The sequence below is a fragment of the Bidens hawaiensis genome, unplaced genomic scaffold, assembly GCF_021521415.1.
Source record: "Bidens hawaiensis isolate Kalapana, Puna unplaced genomic scaffold, B.hawaiensis_p1.1 tig00008011_1, whole genome shotgun sequence".
In the NCBI taxonomy this organism is placed as follows: domain Eukaryota; kingdom Viridiplantae; phylum Streptophyta; class Magnoliopsida; order Asterales; family Asteraceae; genus Bidens; species Bidens hawaiensis.
The window spans coordinates 11,082-29,933 of record NW_027491561.1 but is presented as its reverse complement, the minus strand read 5'-3'; the positions used below and the strand labels follow the sequence as shown (position 1 = coordinate 29,933).

The window sequence follows — 18,852 nt, the reverse complement described above, 5'->3', positions numbered from 1 at the left end:
ATATGTTTCAGTTTCAGTGTTATACTTAGCTAGCTATCTGTTTCTTTAACTATGCCAATATGCGATGCTGATGGTGATGATATTTGCATCCAATATATGAACCAAAAATCAATTTGTTTTGTCAATGATAAAACTGTTTTAGTTACTTAGTTTCTTTCTTATCCAATCTATCTATCATAATTACTAAGCTGCTTCAAAACCACTACAGTCTCTTTTGTGTTAATTAATAAAAATGTTTTAACCCACAAAGGAGAAACACAAATGGTGGGATCAGTTCTACATGTTGGTAATCGAATACGAACTAGACAAACCAGGTTTTATTTACTCTTAAGAAAAATAGACAATACACCAAAAGGGTAAATCGTTACATTACACAGACAAACACTAACTAAATGTTGCAACTACCTAGTAATCAATATCATGATGTTTTTGTTTGAATCACATATATTGGCCAAAACCTTAAGCATGATCATCATACTCAACTTATACTTGTAAGAATTTTTACACACTTGGATGAGTACACATATGCTCTCACAAAAATGCCACGGGCGAGGTTAATATCTCAGCCGTTGCTAGCAGTAAGTAGCAGCAACCCAATCTTAATCCCTTTGTTCTTGCTTAAACACCCACCTTTGTGCACACTGGTTCATCTATATTGATAGGGTTGGAATGAATGTTTATTGGTAGTTTTGGCCTCAAGCAAAGGGCGAGATTTCTTACGATAAGTAGATCTTTTTATCATGAGAAGATACTGCTAATGTCCTCTCGTTAACCATCACTTCTTTAACTGTCCTCTTGAAGTCTTTCATGAGCCTTTTACCTTTATTTTGGTAAGCAAGCATAATAAGTCGAGAACCTTTTTATATTTGAGTGAGTTTTTTTTTTGCAGATAGACGTATTAAGGCGAATCCCTCATGATGGAGAGGTGTATCAGCTCGCCACATGCCCCAAGATCCTTTTATTATTGCCACCAAAACATCAAGTTCAGAAGTCCATATCTTTGATTACAGGAATCATCCAGCTGAACCTCCTATCGGTGGCACAAGCAAACTTGTTCCGAGGCTAACGGGCCACAGAAGTGAAGGATATGGATTATCACGGAGTACAATAAATCAAGGTTTTTTATTAAACGAAGGGCAGAATCTGTTTGTGGGACGCTAATTGGGCCCGTTTCTGATTATGTCCATCTTATGGTTTGTTGGCTGTCCTTTGGTTCCTGAGATCTTAAATGAGCCGGCCCGTTTCTGATTATGTCTATCCTATGGTTAATAGGATCATGAATCTTTTGTGGAAGATGTAGCATGGCATTTGAAGAATTGGAACATATTTGCTTCAGGTGGCCGTGACCGATATTTGTACATATATGATTTACGGTCTTCACGCTTCACCAGGCCTGCCCAAACTTTACTAGCTCACCAAAGTGAGGTATGCAGAAAATGTTAAAAAAATTTTAACTGAATTTGCTGTTAAACTTAATCGTTTGGATTCACATGTGAAACGGGTCAGAATCTTGGCTGGGGTCTGATTTGGGTTAAGAATGTTCTAGAGTCGTTTTTGGTGGTTAGTTTATTTCGGGTTTGTTTGTTTCTGGAGTTTTATTATAGGATTAAGATTTTGGATCTTTATTTAGTTTCCTCTCTGATTTGTTTTACGGTTTCTTGTCTTTCAAGTTTTGGGTCTGTTTAATGGCTTGCTGTCTTTGTTCCTTCGGAAGAAGATTATTAATAAAATTGGTGTCGTCTTTTTGGACCCTATTCAAGTAAATTTGTGTGTATCAAATCTGACCTGGTTCATTAATTTTGACCCTATTCAAGTAAACTTTTTTATAATAGTGTGGTCATTGCGTCACTTAAAGATTTTATGTAATATGACTCATTTTCCACTTTATTATGGTTTTATGGTAGATCCAGTGCTTGTCATTCAAATCTTTTTTTAACAAGTGGCTTGTGACAACGGGATCCAACGACAACTATGTGAAGTGCTTTGATATGAGAAGACTCGTCCATCCTCTCCATACCTTTGACATCACGTGTAAGATTTCTTGCTCGTTATTCAGATATTATTTGACATGCATACTTTTTTAATCTAATCGGTTGTGTTGTTGCAGTGATCCGGTTTTTCAGATTGTCACAAAGAGAACATTTTAGCTTCTTGTTGTGACGATGGGAAGGTCATGATATGGGCTACTCATAGGTAACTTCTTGAAATTTGCTAATTTCGACTCATTTACGTAATGATGAGTTTGTGAATTGTGTGATAACTTAGCTTTTGACCCGTTTCAATGCACATGAACGGTGAATATCATTATTGTTGAGAGTGGTGATTATAATAAAATTTAAAAACGCAGGATTGGGTGGGAAGAATTAAAAGAGGATGTGCCACCGGAGTTGCTGCATACCCATGGTGGGCATTCTGATAGAGAGACTGATTTTTCATGGAACCCGGTTGAAGATGGGATGATTGCTAGTATTTCTGATTATTATACCCTCCAACTCTGGAAGCTGGCTGACCATATTTACAATGATTATTACAATTAAATGAACAATTGAATTTTAAGTTTGGTGAATGCATATCATATTTACCTCTAAATTTTGAGTTATCTTTTAAAACCAAAATTCATTTTTAACTGTTAAGTCTTAGGTCATGTTAACAGCTTGCTTTTGTGGTCATTTCTTGAAAAAGTAAAGCACCTGCCTTGATTTTGAAAGAACATTGTAATCAAGTTAAATTAGCATAAAACTTGTATTTGAAGTCTTCAAAGTTAAATTAGCAAAACATTTCAAACAAGTGTTTTATCAACTCTTTAGCCTTTAGGGGTGGTTTTACTTTTACAAACTGGCAGAGTGGTGCTTGTATTGAAACTGGTTCGTTGATTCCAGTTAACGAAAAATTTTATGGGTAAGTGACGTTTATCTATATCAGCATGTGTAAGACCATCGTCATCGCATATCACTGTTTTAGTTGTTAGCCTTAAGCCAGTCTAATAGTCAATCTTTAGATTGTTGATTGAACATGTAGATTGAAATCAAGATTACAAAGTCACCCTCATGCTGGATCTTTATTCATGTTGAAAGCATAGTTACTTCAACTATTTGGCAAGATGGGCGAGTTGGGTAATGGGTTGATTTTTTGCTAGGAATTGGCCAGCTGCCACTTTTTAGACTTTCATAAAAATCACAGGTTGTTATAATTAGAGAACGATTGTTGGGTTTGTGGAGGCTTGGGCTTCGGTTAGTTGAAAATATGTTTGGGTTCAATGAAGATTTGAAGACATGAGAGGCCTTAGGGTTGACCTCATATATTTTTATTAGGATGTACTTTTGTTTTTGTTAAGCTAGAAACTCTAGACTAGTAATCACTATATTCATATCATTGTACTAGTAATTCCTCATCACGAGAGTATTGAGCAATAATATATTATTGGTTGCAACTCATGAACGTAGGTTAACTTAGATCGAACCGCATGCCTTGTGTCTTGTATTATTTTATTTTATGGAGTTTGATTGTATGTGTGTTTTGCTTAACCAAAATCTTAACAACGATTATATTATATTATATTAAATCAAATTATATCATATTAAAAAATTAATGTAGAGGTCCAATGGGGGTGCCGAAGGAAGTGATTTGAAATTGGTCGGAGCTGACGAAATAGGTCGGAGGTGGCACATGTCGTCTAAGTTTTTTTTTCTTTTTTGGGGGGGGGGGGGGGGCAAGGTCCTGCCACCAAAAAATTATTGTGTCAAGAACTGGCACGCATTATAGAAGATCATACATGTGAAGGGTGTAGAGAAAATGACTTCCTCTCAGACGAAATGATAGAGGATACACGTGAATTAGACCGTACGCATGGGTACATCGATTAAAGAAAAGCAAGCATGTGAATAAAGCAGGCTAAGCGACAGCCTCCAGTGAAATAATGGAGGACACGTAATTAAGACCCCACCCAACTTCAATTATGAAAAAATTACGTAAGCACTTACGTAAGCAAAGAGAACTTTACTCCCGAGTTTCATTTAAGGAGAGAAAAGAAAGGGAGGAGAATTGAAAGAGAAAAGAAAGAGAGGGGGAGAAAAATAATCACTTCATTTCATGTTCCTGAGTTTAATGAAAAATAGAAGAAAAAGAAAGAAAATGTAGGAGTTAATAGGCAGTTAATGTTATACATAAACATTTTCTCTCATAATCTCTCCAATTTAGAATGATGAGTATTGACTTAAGTTTTCTAGCATTTTCTCTCTCCTCTTCTCCCTTCCTTAAAAATTCTCTGGAACTTGATTCATTCCCATTTTCTTCTCATTTCCTTCCCCTCCCCTCTTTAAATGAGACTCGGGAACACAGCGTTTCTCTCATCAAAACTATTATTTTTCAAACAAAAGAACATAAACACAAATATTTGTTTGATTAAATGGACATGCATTTGTTCATATTCGTTTGGTTAATTTACAGGCCTGTCGTAAAAAAGCTCGAGCCGAGACCGAACCCAGATATCTAGGAGGAGTTGACAACTCGTGAACCGGGGGCCTATTAATAATAATAATAATAATAATAATAATAAATCCGGTGGGTCTGTGTTATGTATGGTTGATTCACATCGTCTTCATCATCATCATCATCATCATCAATCAATCAGTTATTCCTTCATCTTGAGCCAACGGTAACCCTAATTTCTCTACTTTACTTATATTTTATGTACACATGCCAATAACACTGCAATATGATTTCATAGAAGAATATCCAATTGATTTGATATGTTTAAATTCAAATGATAATAGAATTAGATATCTTTCTGTTATCATAATTAATTAGCAATTTGGTTTCTTACTTACTCATAAAACTATCACAGTTAGTTAGTTAGTTAGTTAGTTAGTTGATGTTCATAAGCTGCTGCTGCAGTTTCTTCAGAACCACTGCACTCTATTTTGTCTTAATAACAACCACCCGTAGAAAGATGTTGTGGTAGTCGAATACGTATCAATTAGATAAATCAAAAGGGTAGATAATTAATTACACACACCCCTCATACACTAAATGTTTTCATTTTTTTATTTTATTTTTGTTCACATATATTTCCCAAAACCTTAAGCATTATCAGTTCTGAAATGATACACTGTTAGCGGATTACACATATAATCTAACAAGATGTTGCTACGACTAATATATCAACCTTTGTGCACAATGGCTCATCAATTTCGATAGGATTGGATTGGATTGAATTCATATGTTTGCAATCTTTTAATTGCACTTTGCAAACAGGTTATTTCTCTTGTACTTGTTTCTCATGTAGCATTCATTAATCAACTCAAAACAGAATCTTACACCAAACAAGATTCTTGTTTCTAGTCAACAACATAATATTTTTGTGTGGTCATCTATCTATGTAACATTTTACTCTTTTATCGGTTCGTAAAAGTTGTATTGCGTGATGATCGTGCTTAAGGTTTTGTCCTCAAGCCAAGGAATACATGTGATTCTAAATAAATATATTTATGTATGAGGATTGTGTTTTGTCCATAGTGAAATTTTGAAGGATGTTGCATAGAAGGAATATTGAGAAGTTATTGCTTATTGGTTGAGAATAAAAGATTTTTAACTTAGTAAGGTATGAAATTAGCATGAGGGGTTCCTTTGGTCAGTGGTTCCCCAATAAGAAAATTGCATGTATATATGTGAAAACTATATATGCATTTCCAATCCGATTGATCCGTAGTCAGTACCCCACCGCTTGACTAACGCCTAGCGAGTTCTACAACACTGTCTTTGATTATAAAATATGAATGCATGTTATTCAATAAATGCACTCACCATAGTTGCCAAATGCCCTCTTTGATGAGTAAGGAAAGAATCTACATTTGAGATTAACAAGTGTGAGATGGTAGATACGTACATGATCTTGTACATCGAAAGGTTCATTTATTTATCCTAGTATAATGGCATGAAGACACTTTCCTCCGCTCCAAAAAGGTGTGGGTGTATATATATATATATATTTGATGTGGGAATAGGCCCAAAAAGGCATTGAGCTACTGATCCATAATGATTCCTTTCACCGGTCCATCATCACTTCCGAAGCCCAATCTTCTTAACAATCTTTCATGTATAAAATCCCTAGGATTTTCCCAAGGAGACATTTTTTGCTTGTTTCTCTGTCGAAATCCCCTCCTTCCCCTTACATTTATTGCCTAAAGAGACACCTTTTTGCCCCCTCCAGTTATGGATAGTGATAGTGACAGTGTCAATTCAGAGGTTGATCTCGATGATGAATACAAAAATTGGGAGAGTTCAATCCCATTTATGTATGATTCGCTCATTAGGCATTCACTCAACTTTCCTTCAATGACAGTCGAGTGGCTCCCTTACCGGATACAATCATCAGACAGGCGCTATACATTCCAAAAGGTTATCCTCGGGACCTATGCTGCAAATGGTGCACCTAATTACCTAATTATTGCAGAAGTAAAAATTCCTTCTTGGGACGAGTCTGGTGTTGGCGGAAAGGTTTGAGATTTCTTACTATAAGTAGATCTCCTTTTTGGAGCATGCTATATTGTGTAGTCGTCGTGTTCCCATCAACTTTTGCAATTTCAACTTATGCGCTAGTTAAAATATTTTTTTCGTTAGTGATTCTCAATAAAGTAAAACTGATTTGTTAATTGTTATCATGATAAGATACTAGTAGTGCTCTCTTTAACCATCTGATCTGTAACTGTTCCTATTGAAGTCTTTCATGAGCCTTTTACCTTTATTTTGGTAAGCAAAAATAATAAGTCGAGAACCTTTTTATATTTGATTGAGTTTGTTTTGCAGATAGACGTAGTAAGGCGAATCCCTCATGATGGAGAGGTGTATCGAGCTCGCCATATGCCCCAAGATCCTTTTATTATTGCCACCAAAACATTAAGTTCAGAAGTCTATATCTTTGATTACAGGCATCATCCAGCTGAACCTCCTATCGGTGGCACAAGCAAACCTGATCTGAGGCTAACGGGCCACAGAAGTGAAGGATATGGATTATCATGGAGTACAATAAATCGAGGTTTTTTATTAAGCGGATCTGATGATGGCAGAATCTGTTTGTGGGACGTTAATCGGGCCCCACTGAATAAAGCTTCAATAGGTGCTTTGGAAATGTTTAAGGTACATTTCATTAGCATATTGGATATTGGTTAACCACTTAACATGTTGAAATGGGTATTGGTTGTCCTTTGGTTCCTGAGATCTTAAATGAGCCGACCCGTTTCTGATTTTGTCTATCTTATAATTAATTTTTTATGGTTAATAGGTTCCTGAATGTAGCGTGGGAGATGTAGCATGGAATTTGAATCATTGGAACATATTTGCTTCTGGTGGCAATGACGGATATTTGTACATATATGATTTACGGTCTCCATGCTTCACCAGTTTACTAGCTCACCCATCCGAGGTATGTAGAAAATTTCATTTTTTTTAATTTCTGTATTAATCTATCGTAGGGGTATAACTAGTAATATTCCATTTTTTTTAACTGAATTTGCTATTAAACTTAATAGTTTGGATTCACATGTGAAGCGGGTCAGAATCTTGGCTGGGGTCTGATTTGGGTTAAGAATGTTTGGAGGCGTTTTTCGGCTGTTAGTTTATTTAGTTCTCTTTTGATTGCTTTTACGATTTCTTGTCTTTCAAGTTTTGGGTCTATTTCATGGGTCGATGTCTTTATTCATTCGGAGGAAGATTATTAATAAAATTGGTGTTGCCCAACAGTTCTTGATCAAGCATCTGCGGTTTTTTTATCCTTTTGTTTCTGTTCTTCTTTAACTGAATCTTACCTGGGCCACTAATTTTGACCCTTTTTAAGTAAATTTTATTATAATAGTTGTCTGTTTTGACCCGTTGACATATTTTAGTAGACCCAACTTGACCTGTATATAGTGTGGTCATTGCCTCACATAGAAATTTCATGTAATATGAGTCATTTTTCACTTTATGATTTATTAATTTAATATGGTTTTATGGTAGATCAATTGCTTGTCATTCAATCCTTTTAACGAATGGCTTGTGGCAACGGGATCCGAAGACAACACCGTGAAGTGCTTTGATATGAGGAGACTTGTCCGTCCTCTCCATACCTTTAATCATCACATGTAAGATTTCTTGCTCATTATTTCAAATATAATTTGACACACGACGGATTAGTGTAATGAGGGATCAAGAGACGTATGCCTTTTTTAATCTAAATGGTTTTATTATTGCAGTGGTGCGGTGCTTCAGATTGGTTGGAGCCCACACAATGAGAGCATCTTGGCATCTTGTTGTGAAGCTCGGAAAGTTATGATATGGGATACTGAAAGGTTGCTAATTTTGACTCATTTACTTATAATAAATGTAAAAATGGTTGTGTTTTTATCTCAAACGAGTCAAACAGGGTGAAAGTAGGTTAAAAGTCGTATTTAACTCATCCACCTTGTTTGTGTGATAATTTAGCTTTCGACCCGTTTCAATGCGCATGACTGGTGAATGTTATTATTGAGTGGTGATTGTGTTTTAATTTAAAAACGCAGGATTGGGAGGGTGCAAATAGATGAGGATGTGCCACCGGAGTTGGTGCATACCTACGGTGGGCATACTGATGGAGTTTCTGATTTGTCATGGAACCCGGCTGAAGAGGGGATGATTGCCAGTGTTGCTGATGATTTTACTCTCCACGTATGGAAGATGGCGGATTATATTTTCAGTGATTACTAATATAACAAATGCACAGGTTTCTGAGTTTTAAGTAGGGTGTGAAGATGCATATCATATTTATAGCTGACTAATATTCCAATGTGTACTGTACAAGTGATTGATGCATGACTTAATTTTCTTTTCCTTTTTACTAGGTGAAATTTTATCACATTGTGTTCTCATCCCATAATGTAGCTAAAAATCTCTCTAATTTTTATTTATCTTCTAACATTTTCTTACATCTTAACATTGTTAGGATTAAACGCACACACGAAACCGAACACGACACGAAAGCAATAAACGAACACGAGGATTTAACGTGGTTCGGTCTAAACTGACCTACGTCCACGGGTGGCAACTAGGTATATCTTTATTGAGTGACCACGATTACAATTACATAACAATCATATATATAGAGAAACACTTAGGGTTTGTATCTTATTAAACAAGAAATTCAAACCGGGCTGGGCCTGCCCTTTGGACTTCAAATAATAAACCGGGCCTACACCAAAAAGGCCTACGAAACCCAACAAACTCCCACTCGGAGGCCTTGAGTACTCTCGTCTGCACTCCTGATTGTACTTCTGTAATCCGAACATTAACCATCTTCTAGTTTCCACCGCCTTCTCATCAATTAACCTGAAGGCTTGTTGAAGCTCCCCGGAGCTCCAACACGTCAGTCACGGCTAAAACTGCCCTTGACCCGTTCTCTGTCCCTACCGGCTCCCACTGAAACAAACTACCGGATCCTGAGATACCCTGAGAACAAACACTCTCCATATTCAGCAAGTAATTCACTGGAAATACTTTTACAGCTGGAATACTGGTTTTCTTAATCCACTGTCGACCTGGAACTGTAACTGAAACACGACCTGTGCTCCCACTGTCACGATGTCCTCTAACTGATTTAACCTTCCTAGCTCGTTCATCCTGAATCTTCACTTTGGCTCTGGGTTTGTTACTTGCAAAACGAACCTTCTTCTGCCCACGAGATTCTGTGAACCGGACTTTGTCTTTCACCAAAACTGGATCCACTCCTTTCGGTGACATATCGATCATATACAACGAACCCATTTTCTTGCCACGAGCAACCACGAGATTCCCTTTGACTACTTTCCACTGCCCATTCCCGAACTTAACATCGTGCCCTTGGTCATCCAACTGCCCAACTGATATCAAACGTTTCTTCAAACTTGGAATAACCCTCACGTCTTTCAAAGTCCAAGAAGTACCGGCTGAAGTTATCAAATCAACGTCTCCCATACCCGTAACCTCTAAAATATCATCATTCGCTAGTCGAACCTTTCCAAAATCCCCAAATTTAAGATTCTTCATCGTTTCACTACAGTGAGTGGCATGAAACGATGCACCAGAATCCATCACCCAAGCATCAACGCTACTCTCAACACTACAAACCAAAGCCTCATCACTACTGACCCCGTCATCTGTGTCGTCTTCTGTAACGTTCACCTCTTTCTTACCATTCGGACACTGATTCCTGAAGTGTCCTTTCTCTTTACAACCCCAACATTCAATATCCTTACGAGTCTTAGACTGACTCCTCTTCCTGCTCCCACTGCCTCGCTGTTTTCCCCTACCTCTACCTTCTGTGACTAGCATATTGCCTGATGATTCACCTGAACTTCTGCGTCTTGAATCTTCTCCCAGAATCAGATCTCGAATCCCATCGAAAGTAATATTTGTAGACGAACTACAAACTGCAGTCACTGTTTGCGACCAACTGTCGGGCAAAGAGGATAATAACAAGAGGCCTTGAACTTCATCATCAAACTTAATGTCAACTGACACTAAGCGGGACAAGATCGAATTAAGATTATTGATATGAGTTGTAACTGACCCACCCTCTTTCATTCTGGTTGTCACTAGCTCTCGGATAAGATAGACTTTATTCGCTGCCGAAGGCTTCTCATACATGTTGGATAGTGCGTCCATCATACCACGGGCTGTGGTTTCTTTCATGACGTTAAACGCCACATCTTCCGACAACGACAATGTAATACAAGCCCTAGCTTTCTTGTCTAACTTCTTCCAATCTGCTTCTGACAACTTTTCTGGTTTTTCATCCTCAAGTACTACATCCAAGTCTTTCTGACAAAGTAGTGCCTCAATCTGCATCTTCCACCAACCGAACTTCTGTCCGTCAAACTTCTGTATCGAAACCTTTCCGTCTTCTGCCATAACAATGACTAAAACGAAAAACTGGATAAAAACAGAGACAGACACAGCAACACGAGCCTGAACTTAACGACTGTTCTACTGAACTCTGTTAAAAAATCAACCTATTTAAACCGCAGCGGAAATACGAATTGTAAATCAGAAACCGAAACTTTAAACTGAAACGATAAACCTGACAAACGCGGTTGGCACTGGTTCTCCGTTTCTTTAACGCTTCTTCTGACTTGACAACGATTATTCAACTAAAATAGGATCTTGATTAACGCGTTCCTGGCTCGTACTTTGCAAAATATGATCTCGTCCCAAAGAAAATATATGAATTTTACCCAAATAATTGTTTATTGTCTAAAGTGCTAGGCCCTCTCAAAAAATTAAACAATCTGGATAAAGTTGGTGGCCATTGAACTCCCTTGTCAACAAAATAATATTGTTTTTCCTTGTCTTTTCCTAGTCTGGCATGAATCTCAAGAGAAAAATAATAATACAAACCCTTCTTTTCTTCTCTGTTCAAACGCCATTAGCGGAAACAAAAGAGACAACCTGGAATCGAACAATACGATGCTTACAGCTTTCAAACGGAACCAACAAAAAAACGCAGATCGCGCGGGCTGGGTTTAGTAGCGGCGAAACGACGGCGGAAACCCTAACGGCGATCGGAAAACCGTAGGAGGCGGCGGAACCCTAGCGCGGTAGGGTGGCGGCGGCTGGATGGTTTGGCGGCGACTCGGCTGGTTCAACGTGTTCTTCGCGTGATCTGAACCTAAGCTCTAGATACCACTTGTTAGGATTAAACGCACACACGAAACCGAACACGACACGAAAGCAATAAACGAACACGAGGATTTAACGTGGTTCGGTCTAAACTGACCTACGTCCACGGGTGGCAACTAGGTATATCTTTATTGAGTGACCACGATTACAATTACATAACAATCATATATATAGAGAAACACTTAGGGTTTGTATCTTATTAAACAAGAAATACAAACCGGGCTGGGCCTGCCCTTTGGACTTCAAATAATAAACCGGGCCTACACCGAAAAGGCCTACGAAACCCAACAAACATGTGGTACAATCCGTATGGCACGTTGTAGGTGAAAATGGTATCTATGAACAGGGGAGATGACGCCATCAACAACCTTGAGGGGCGGTTTTACAAAATGGCAGGAGAGTGATTGTATTGGAACTGGTTTGTTGAGTCCAATTTACGAAGGTTTCGATGAGCAAGTGACGTTTAGTTATCATGAACATGTATACAACCATCATAATGATGATGATCATCATCATCATCATCTATAGGTTTCTAATGTTTTGCATTAGTTTCCACACCACGTGTTTGTTTAGATATCCCAGTGGTGTGGCATCTTTAGATCGTTGAAACAATTTCTGGCATCAAACCATGAAATGGTTATCGGTACATTATTATGATTGGTTATATATTTGTAGCTTAATGGCTTGTTTGTTTGCTAGGAGTTGGATTATAGAAACGAATACAGTAACAACATAAAGATCTGTATATAAACCATTTAGGTGGTTGAATGCATTAAAAATAGACTTCAGCCTGGCTTTTTGTTTGTATCTCTTTGAAACAAAACATGACCTATACTGACCCGTTTATATGTGCAGTTTTGTAGATTAAATTTCTACACATTTTGGCACAACTGTTTTAACTGGTGCATGAGTTGATTACGGCTGGAGAGCGGAAATCTGCCTTTCCCAGAAATTGTTGATTCCACCTATGAAAACATACATGCTTGTGTCGTAGGTCGCAAACATCTGCAGAGATTGTATTTTGTTGTAAAGATTGGGATGCTGTCCGTAGAGGGATATTGCACATTTGCACATACTTCGGACAAGAAAACACAATTGTTCGATTGCTGAACGGCTTTTTTTAGGTATTAGAAATCAAGTTTTCAGAGTGTACACTTACAGACGATAAAATAGTTGTTTCACTTTTATAAATGATAGTAAGAATAAAAGTTAATAGCTGCGGCTGTAAAATGAAAGAAACGAATGGGCCATGGGGAATACGAGTTTTTTTAAAAGAGAGAATAAAATTTAGAGAGAAATATGATTATTAAGGGGTGTTCATCAGATCGGATAATGGATTATTCGGTTCGGATTTGAAAATTTTAGATCATATTCAAAATCCGAATTAGGGGTGCTCCTATCCGATCCAAATAACACGAAATAAAACATATAACAAACATTCAAACAAACGCATAATTAAAATAAAACACAAAAAAAGTCAAAATTCAAACAAAAGTCTAATTAAATCCATGATCCATCATAATTTTAAATAATTAAAGCAAACTTCAATTATTAAAGCAGTACAGGAATAATGCCAAACTTCAAATAATTAAAGCACTTGTTATTTTTCGGATTATTCAAATGTTCAAATAATCCAAACTATCCGATTTTTTTTTTGAAATACCTATCCGAATCCAACCTGAATCCGAATTATTTATTCGGATATTGGAATCTTCCGATTCGAGTATCTGAATAAGAATTTGGATTGAATTATTCGGATTTCCTTTTTTTTTTGAATTTCCTGAACACCCCTATTGAGATTATTAGCTAAAATTACATAAACTTTTACTTTTCAAACAGGGTTCTTAGATAAGCATCAATCACTTGCACACTGCAAACTTCATTCTAATAAAATATCAACTCCAACAAAACAAGAACAAGAGATGTATGCATCTTCACAGTCAACTTTGTCAATTGTTCATTTAATTGTGCATCTGTTGTATTAGAAGTAATCATCGTAAACATGGCCCGCCATCTTCCAGACTTGGAGGGTATTATCGGCAGACACGCTAGCAATCATCCGATTTTCAGACGGGTTCCATGAGAAATCAACAACTCTATCAAGATGCCCACCATGGGTATACACCATCTCCGGTGGCTCATATCCTTCTTCCTCTTCTGATTGTTCCATCCCAATCCTGCGTTTTTAAACTATATAATTATCACCACTCAACAATAAATAATATGCAATCTTCACGTGCCAAATCATATTTTCAAGCATGTGTTGAAAGTTTCAATTATATCACACAAACAAGACTTTGACCCGTTTGAGATAAACACAACCCATTATACATTTACAAGTAAACGAGTCTTGGAATTAGCAAATTTCATGAAGTTACCTATTAGTATCCCATATCAAGACCTTCCGACCTTCACAGCTAGAAGACAAAATGTGCTCAGTGTGCGGGCTCCAGTCAACCTGAAGCACTGAACCACTGCAATTACATAACAGAAGCAACCCGAAGATTAAAAAGGAATACGTTTCACATAATATTTGAAATAAGGAAATGGGAATCTTACAGGTGATAATCAAAACTGTGGAGAGGACGGGCAAGTCTCCTTAGATCATAGGACTTCACGGTGGTGTCATCGGACCCAGTTGCCACGAGCCACTCGTTAAAAGGATTAAAAGACAAGCAGTTGACCTATCACAAAAGTATAATAAATAATAAATCATAAGAAACTAAGGGTGGAAATGGGTCATATTTGTGAAACTTTATATGTGAGGCAGTGATCACACTATCTACAAAAGTCTACATAAATAAGATATCTAAATTATGCTACAGATGGAAATCTTGTGGTCGCACGAACTCACAGCTGGTACCTAAGGTGCAGTTCCTACCAAGGGGTCAGTTGACTCACATCCTAAACAAGCTCGGGCCCAAATTTCACTTAACAAGCTCGACCGGTCTCACGAGCCTAAACAAGCCTCGTTTTTTTATATATGCTAATTTAATATATGAAATATATTTATACAATAACTACTATATATAAAACTATGATAAAAGTACCTAATATTATATATAGACACACACGTGTGTGTGTGTGTAAATTATAAATAATATATGCATATATATACACGCACAACAAACAACGTATACAAATTATTTAACATACAACAAATTTCTAAGGACAACGCAGGTTACCAGTTTTCTTCGCGATTAACCTGAATTGAATTTCCAAAGTTCAATGGGGATGATTTGACGGCATGGTTGTACAAATGTGAGCACCAACATGGAACTGTGGAATGAACTCAAAGAAGCTATTCGGTAATCTTTTTTATGATCCAATGTCAGAATTGAAGAATTTGAAACAAACTGCTAGTGCTAAAGAATATCATGATGCCTTTGATATAAGTGATAGTAAACTACAATGACCTCCTGAGTATGCCGTAAGTTGTTTCATTGCTGGATTAGAGGAAGAGATACAATTACATGCTAGAATTTGCAACCCTAAGACTGGTCAAGGAGCTTACAGTTTAGTTTCAGTTACAAGAAGCTTCTCAAAATCTCAAGAAAACCAAAGTATATAGTAGAAGCAATTTAGATACATGTAGTTATGGTAATGCAAGGAAAAGGTTTATTACCATATGTTAAACCTATAACAGCAGTGGTCATGTTTGTAAGGGGAAGAGACCTCAGTTGTAGCATATTGAAATAGAGATGTCTGATGATGAAATTGAAGAAGAACAAGAGTTGATTTAGAGTTTGCTCAAATATCTGTAAGTGCCTTAGAAGGAAGTGAAGTGCATCGGCAATGAGGGTGACTGGTCATATGGGTAAAACAGATATACAAATTTTAATGTATACTGGAAGTTCACATAAATTTGTGGATGAAAAATTAGCGTGGAAATTAGGATGTGAAATGATAACCAAACCTGCTATGATTGTTAAAGTAGCTGACGGGGGTCAAGTAATATGTGATAAAATGGTTAGTAGGTTTAAGTGGAAAATGATATAATGCCTTTAGAGGGTTGTGATTTAGTTTTGGGAGTTCAGTGGTTTTCCAAGTTGGGTAGTATTAATATGAACTACCAAGACAAGACTACTGAATTCAAACATAAAGGGCAGAAAGTGGTGTAAAGAGGAGGAAATACGAAGAAATCAATAGGGGTAGGTAATATTAAGAAACTGGTGCAACAAACGAATGAACTTTCTATGTTGCAACTCTGTGCAGTTCAAGGCCTGACAACACCAACTTCAGTTATCCTTCAATAGCTTGCCCATAGTTAAGATCAAACTGTCATAGAAAAAATGACAACAGAACATTTAGATCGAGAGGTGATCAGGCATAGCAATAGCTCCTTTGCTTCTCCGGTGGTATCAGTCTAGAAAAAAAAAGGGACGGAGGGTGAGCTTTATCGTACAAGGTATTTCTCTAAATTGGATCTCAAATCAGAGTAATATCAGTTTTTGGTAACCCCCTTTGGGCTTTGTTACTAATGCCCCTTCTACTTTTCAAAGCCTAATGAACCATATGTTTTCGACCCCATTTGAGGAAATTTGTCTTGGTGTTTTTTGATGATATCCTGATCTATAGCCCTAGTTGGTCAACTTATTTACAACATCTATAAACTGTTTTAGCATTATTAAGGCTAACAAATAAGGTTAAGGTGATTCAAGAGTGGCCTATACCTGTTAATTGTAAGCAACTTAGAGGGTTTTTGGGTCTCACCGGATACTATAGGAAATTTGTTAAGAACTATGGAAGTATATCCAAACCTTTGACTCTAATGTTAAAGAAAGATGAGGCCTTTTTACGGACTGAAGAAGCTATACAAGCATTTGAAACCCTTAAACCAACCATGAGTCAACCTCCAGTATTGGCTCTACGGCTCTACCAGATTTTAATGCCACCTTTGTCATTGAAACTGATGCTTCAGGTTATGGTATAGAAGCAGTATTAATGCAAAGAGGCCATCGGCCATCCAATTGCTTTCTTGAGTAAGGCTCTTTCTCCTAAAAATTTGCAATTATCTACTTATGAAAGAGAACTATTAGCCATCATACATGCCATTCAAAAATGGCAACCTTATCTCATGAATCGCCATTTTATAATCAGATCAGCAAAAAGTTTAAAGCATTTGCTTGAGAATAAGATAGCTGCCACTGTTTAACAAAAATGGCTCCCTAAGCTAATGGGTTTTAGCTATGACATTGTATACAAGAAAGGATCTGATAATAAAGTGGCTGATGCTCTATCTAGAGTCATGGGAAATTATTACAATTAGCAGTTTCTAATATTCAGCTATCGCTGCTGCTTTCTATTCAACAATTATGGTCTACTAATCCTGAGTTGAAGCTGATTATTAATGAAGTACAGCAGAATTCAGTATCTCACAAGCATTACACCTGGTCCATAAATAGAAGAAAGGGAAGATTAGTTGTGGGACAAAGATTTTAAACATCAGATTTTATCTTGGATGAATAACTCTTCTCACTGGGGGCACTCTGGTGTCACAGCTACTATTCAAAAAGCTACTAGATTATTTTATTGGCCTAAAATGAGAAAAGACACATTAATGCTGCATATCCAGGGTTATCACAGCCCTTACCAATTCCTATGGAAGTGTATGGGAGGATTTGCAATGGATTTTGTATAAGAGTTGCCGAGGTCAAAGAGTAAAGATGTAATTTTGGTAGTGTGGATAGATTGAGTAAAGCGGGTCACTTTATTGTTGGATTAATTTCTATTCCGGGTCACAAGTCAGTGAACCGGGCCTAAGAGGTTTTAACAAGTCGGTTAAAGTCTAAGGGGTATTATGAAACATTCCATATGCTTGGTGGCCAAGTTCACCTTGTTGCCCAAGTTCACCTTGGTGGCCAAGTTGAGTGGTGACCACATATTATGCTTGGTGACCAAGTTGGGTTACTAGTATAAATAGATGTACAAAGTTAGTGTTAGATACAACACAACAACATCAACAACAAACACAACAATCACCACTATCACTACCAAAGTTATTGTAATCAGTTTTTTGAGTTATATTTTCTGGTTATAATATAAGTCGGTTATTTATAAGTTGTGCGTTAATTATCGTTTATCATTCTTGAATTGGTATCAGAGCTCGGTTCAAGAACGCGATAATTAACGGCCACCAAAGAAGGTGTCTCGATCAAACAAGTTGGTTTGATTTCCTGAAGAAGTTGTTATCGTGGTTGATCGAACAAGTTGGTTTAATCTCCCCAACAAGTTGTTGTCATTGTCGATAGCATAGTTCGTTCAGTTGTTACTTTATTCAAACAAGTTAGGTTTGAGTAGCCATGGGTGACACGACTCCACCGCCGCCGCCAAAGGGTAAAGAGAACGGGTCATCCTCCGTTCAATGTCCAATGTTAACTGCAACGAACTATACCGTGTGGGCTACGATGATGAAAGTAATCCTAAGAGTTCACAAAGTTTGGGACACCATCAACTCGGGTGTCTCTGATGAAGACAAAAATGACATGGCTATGGCCTTGTTGTTTCAATCCATACCCGAAACCTTGATCATGCAAATTGGAGATCAAGAAACTGCTAAAGCCATGTGAGATTCAATTAAAACCCGACACTTAGGTGCCGAACGGGTTAGAGAAGCACGTCTCCAAACCTTGTCAATGGAATTTGACAATATGAAGATGAACGAGTCAGATTCCATAGATAACTTTACGGGTAAGTTATCGAGAATTGCCTCGAAATCAGCGGCTCTCGGAGAAGTTATAGATGAAGCAAGGTTGGTAAAGAAGTTTCTCAAAAGTCTCCCAAGATCGAAGTATATTCAAATGGTTGCTTCGCTTGAGCAAATGTTGGATCTCAATAAAACGGGATTTGAAGATGTTGTAGGCCGACTCCGAGCCTATGAGGAGCGAATCCGAGAAGAAGAAATTCAAGGGGGTGACCAAGGTAAAATTTTATTCGGCAAATATGTAACGATTCCGGCAAATCCAGGTATACCCTAGCCGGTATATACTATTTACGTGTCATTTAATATTGATTATATGAGTTATGTACGTTTATACGAGTATATATGATTCATAGTACGAATCATACTCGATTATATAGTGAATCGTATTGGAATTACAATTAACCAATGAACGATCATTGAAACCCGAACGAATCGGGAATTAAATTATAGACGAAGTATATAATGTTTAGTGATGTTTACGAAGT

At 37.3% G+C, this 18,852-nt stretch overlaps 1 protein-coding gene, 1 long non-coding RNA gene and 1 pseudogene across 2 annotated transcripts; 2 read left to right on the top strand and 1 right to left on the bottom strand.

The window, feature by feature from the left end:
• Nucleotides 1-942: 942 nt before the first annotated feature.
• On the top strand, nucleotides 943-2,537 carry LOC143636565 (histone-binding protein MSI1-like; annotated as a pseudogene).
• A 3,135-nt stretch (nucleotides 2,538-5,672) lies between these two features.
• LOC143636581 (histone-binding protein MSI1-like) lies at nucleotides 5,673-8,857 on the top strand. Its single transcript, XM_077104146.1, has 6 exons — nucleotides 5,673-6,495; nucleotides 6,805-7,134; nucleotides 7,280-7,420; nucleotides 7,993-8,117; nucleotides 8,229-8,324; nucleotides 8,535-8,857. The coding sequence occupies exons 1-6, from the start codon at nucleotides 6,211-6,213 to the stop codon at nucleotides 8,716-8,718; spliced, it is 1,161 nt and encodes a 386-aa protein (XP_076960261.1). The 5' UTR covers nucleotides 5,673-6,210; the 3' UTR covers nucleotides 8,719-8,857.
• Nucleotides 8,858-13,433: 4,576 nt separating this feature from the next.
• On the bottom strand, nucleotides 13,434-14,727 carry LOC143636571 (uncharacterized). The gene is made up of 3 exons (XR_013154264.1): nucleotides 14,224-14,727; nucleotides 14,043-14,138; nucleotides 13,434-13,841 (listed from the first exon to the last, which is right to left on the bottom strand). It is a non-coding gene; the product is annotated as an uncharacterized LOC143636571 (long non-coding RNA).
• Between the last annotated feature and the right edge of the window lie 4,125 nt (nucleotides 14,728-18,852).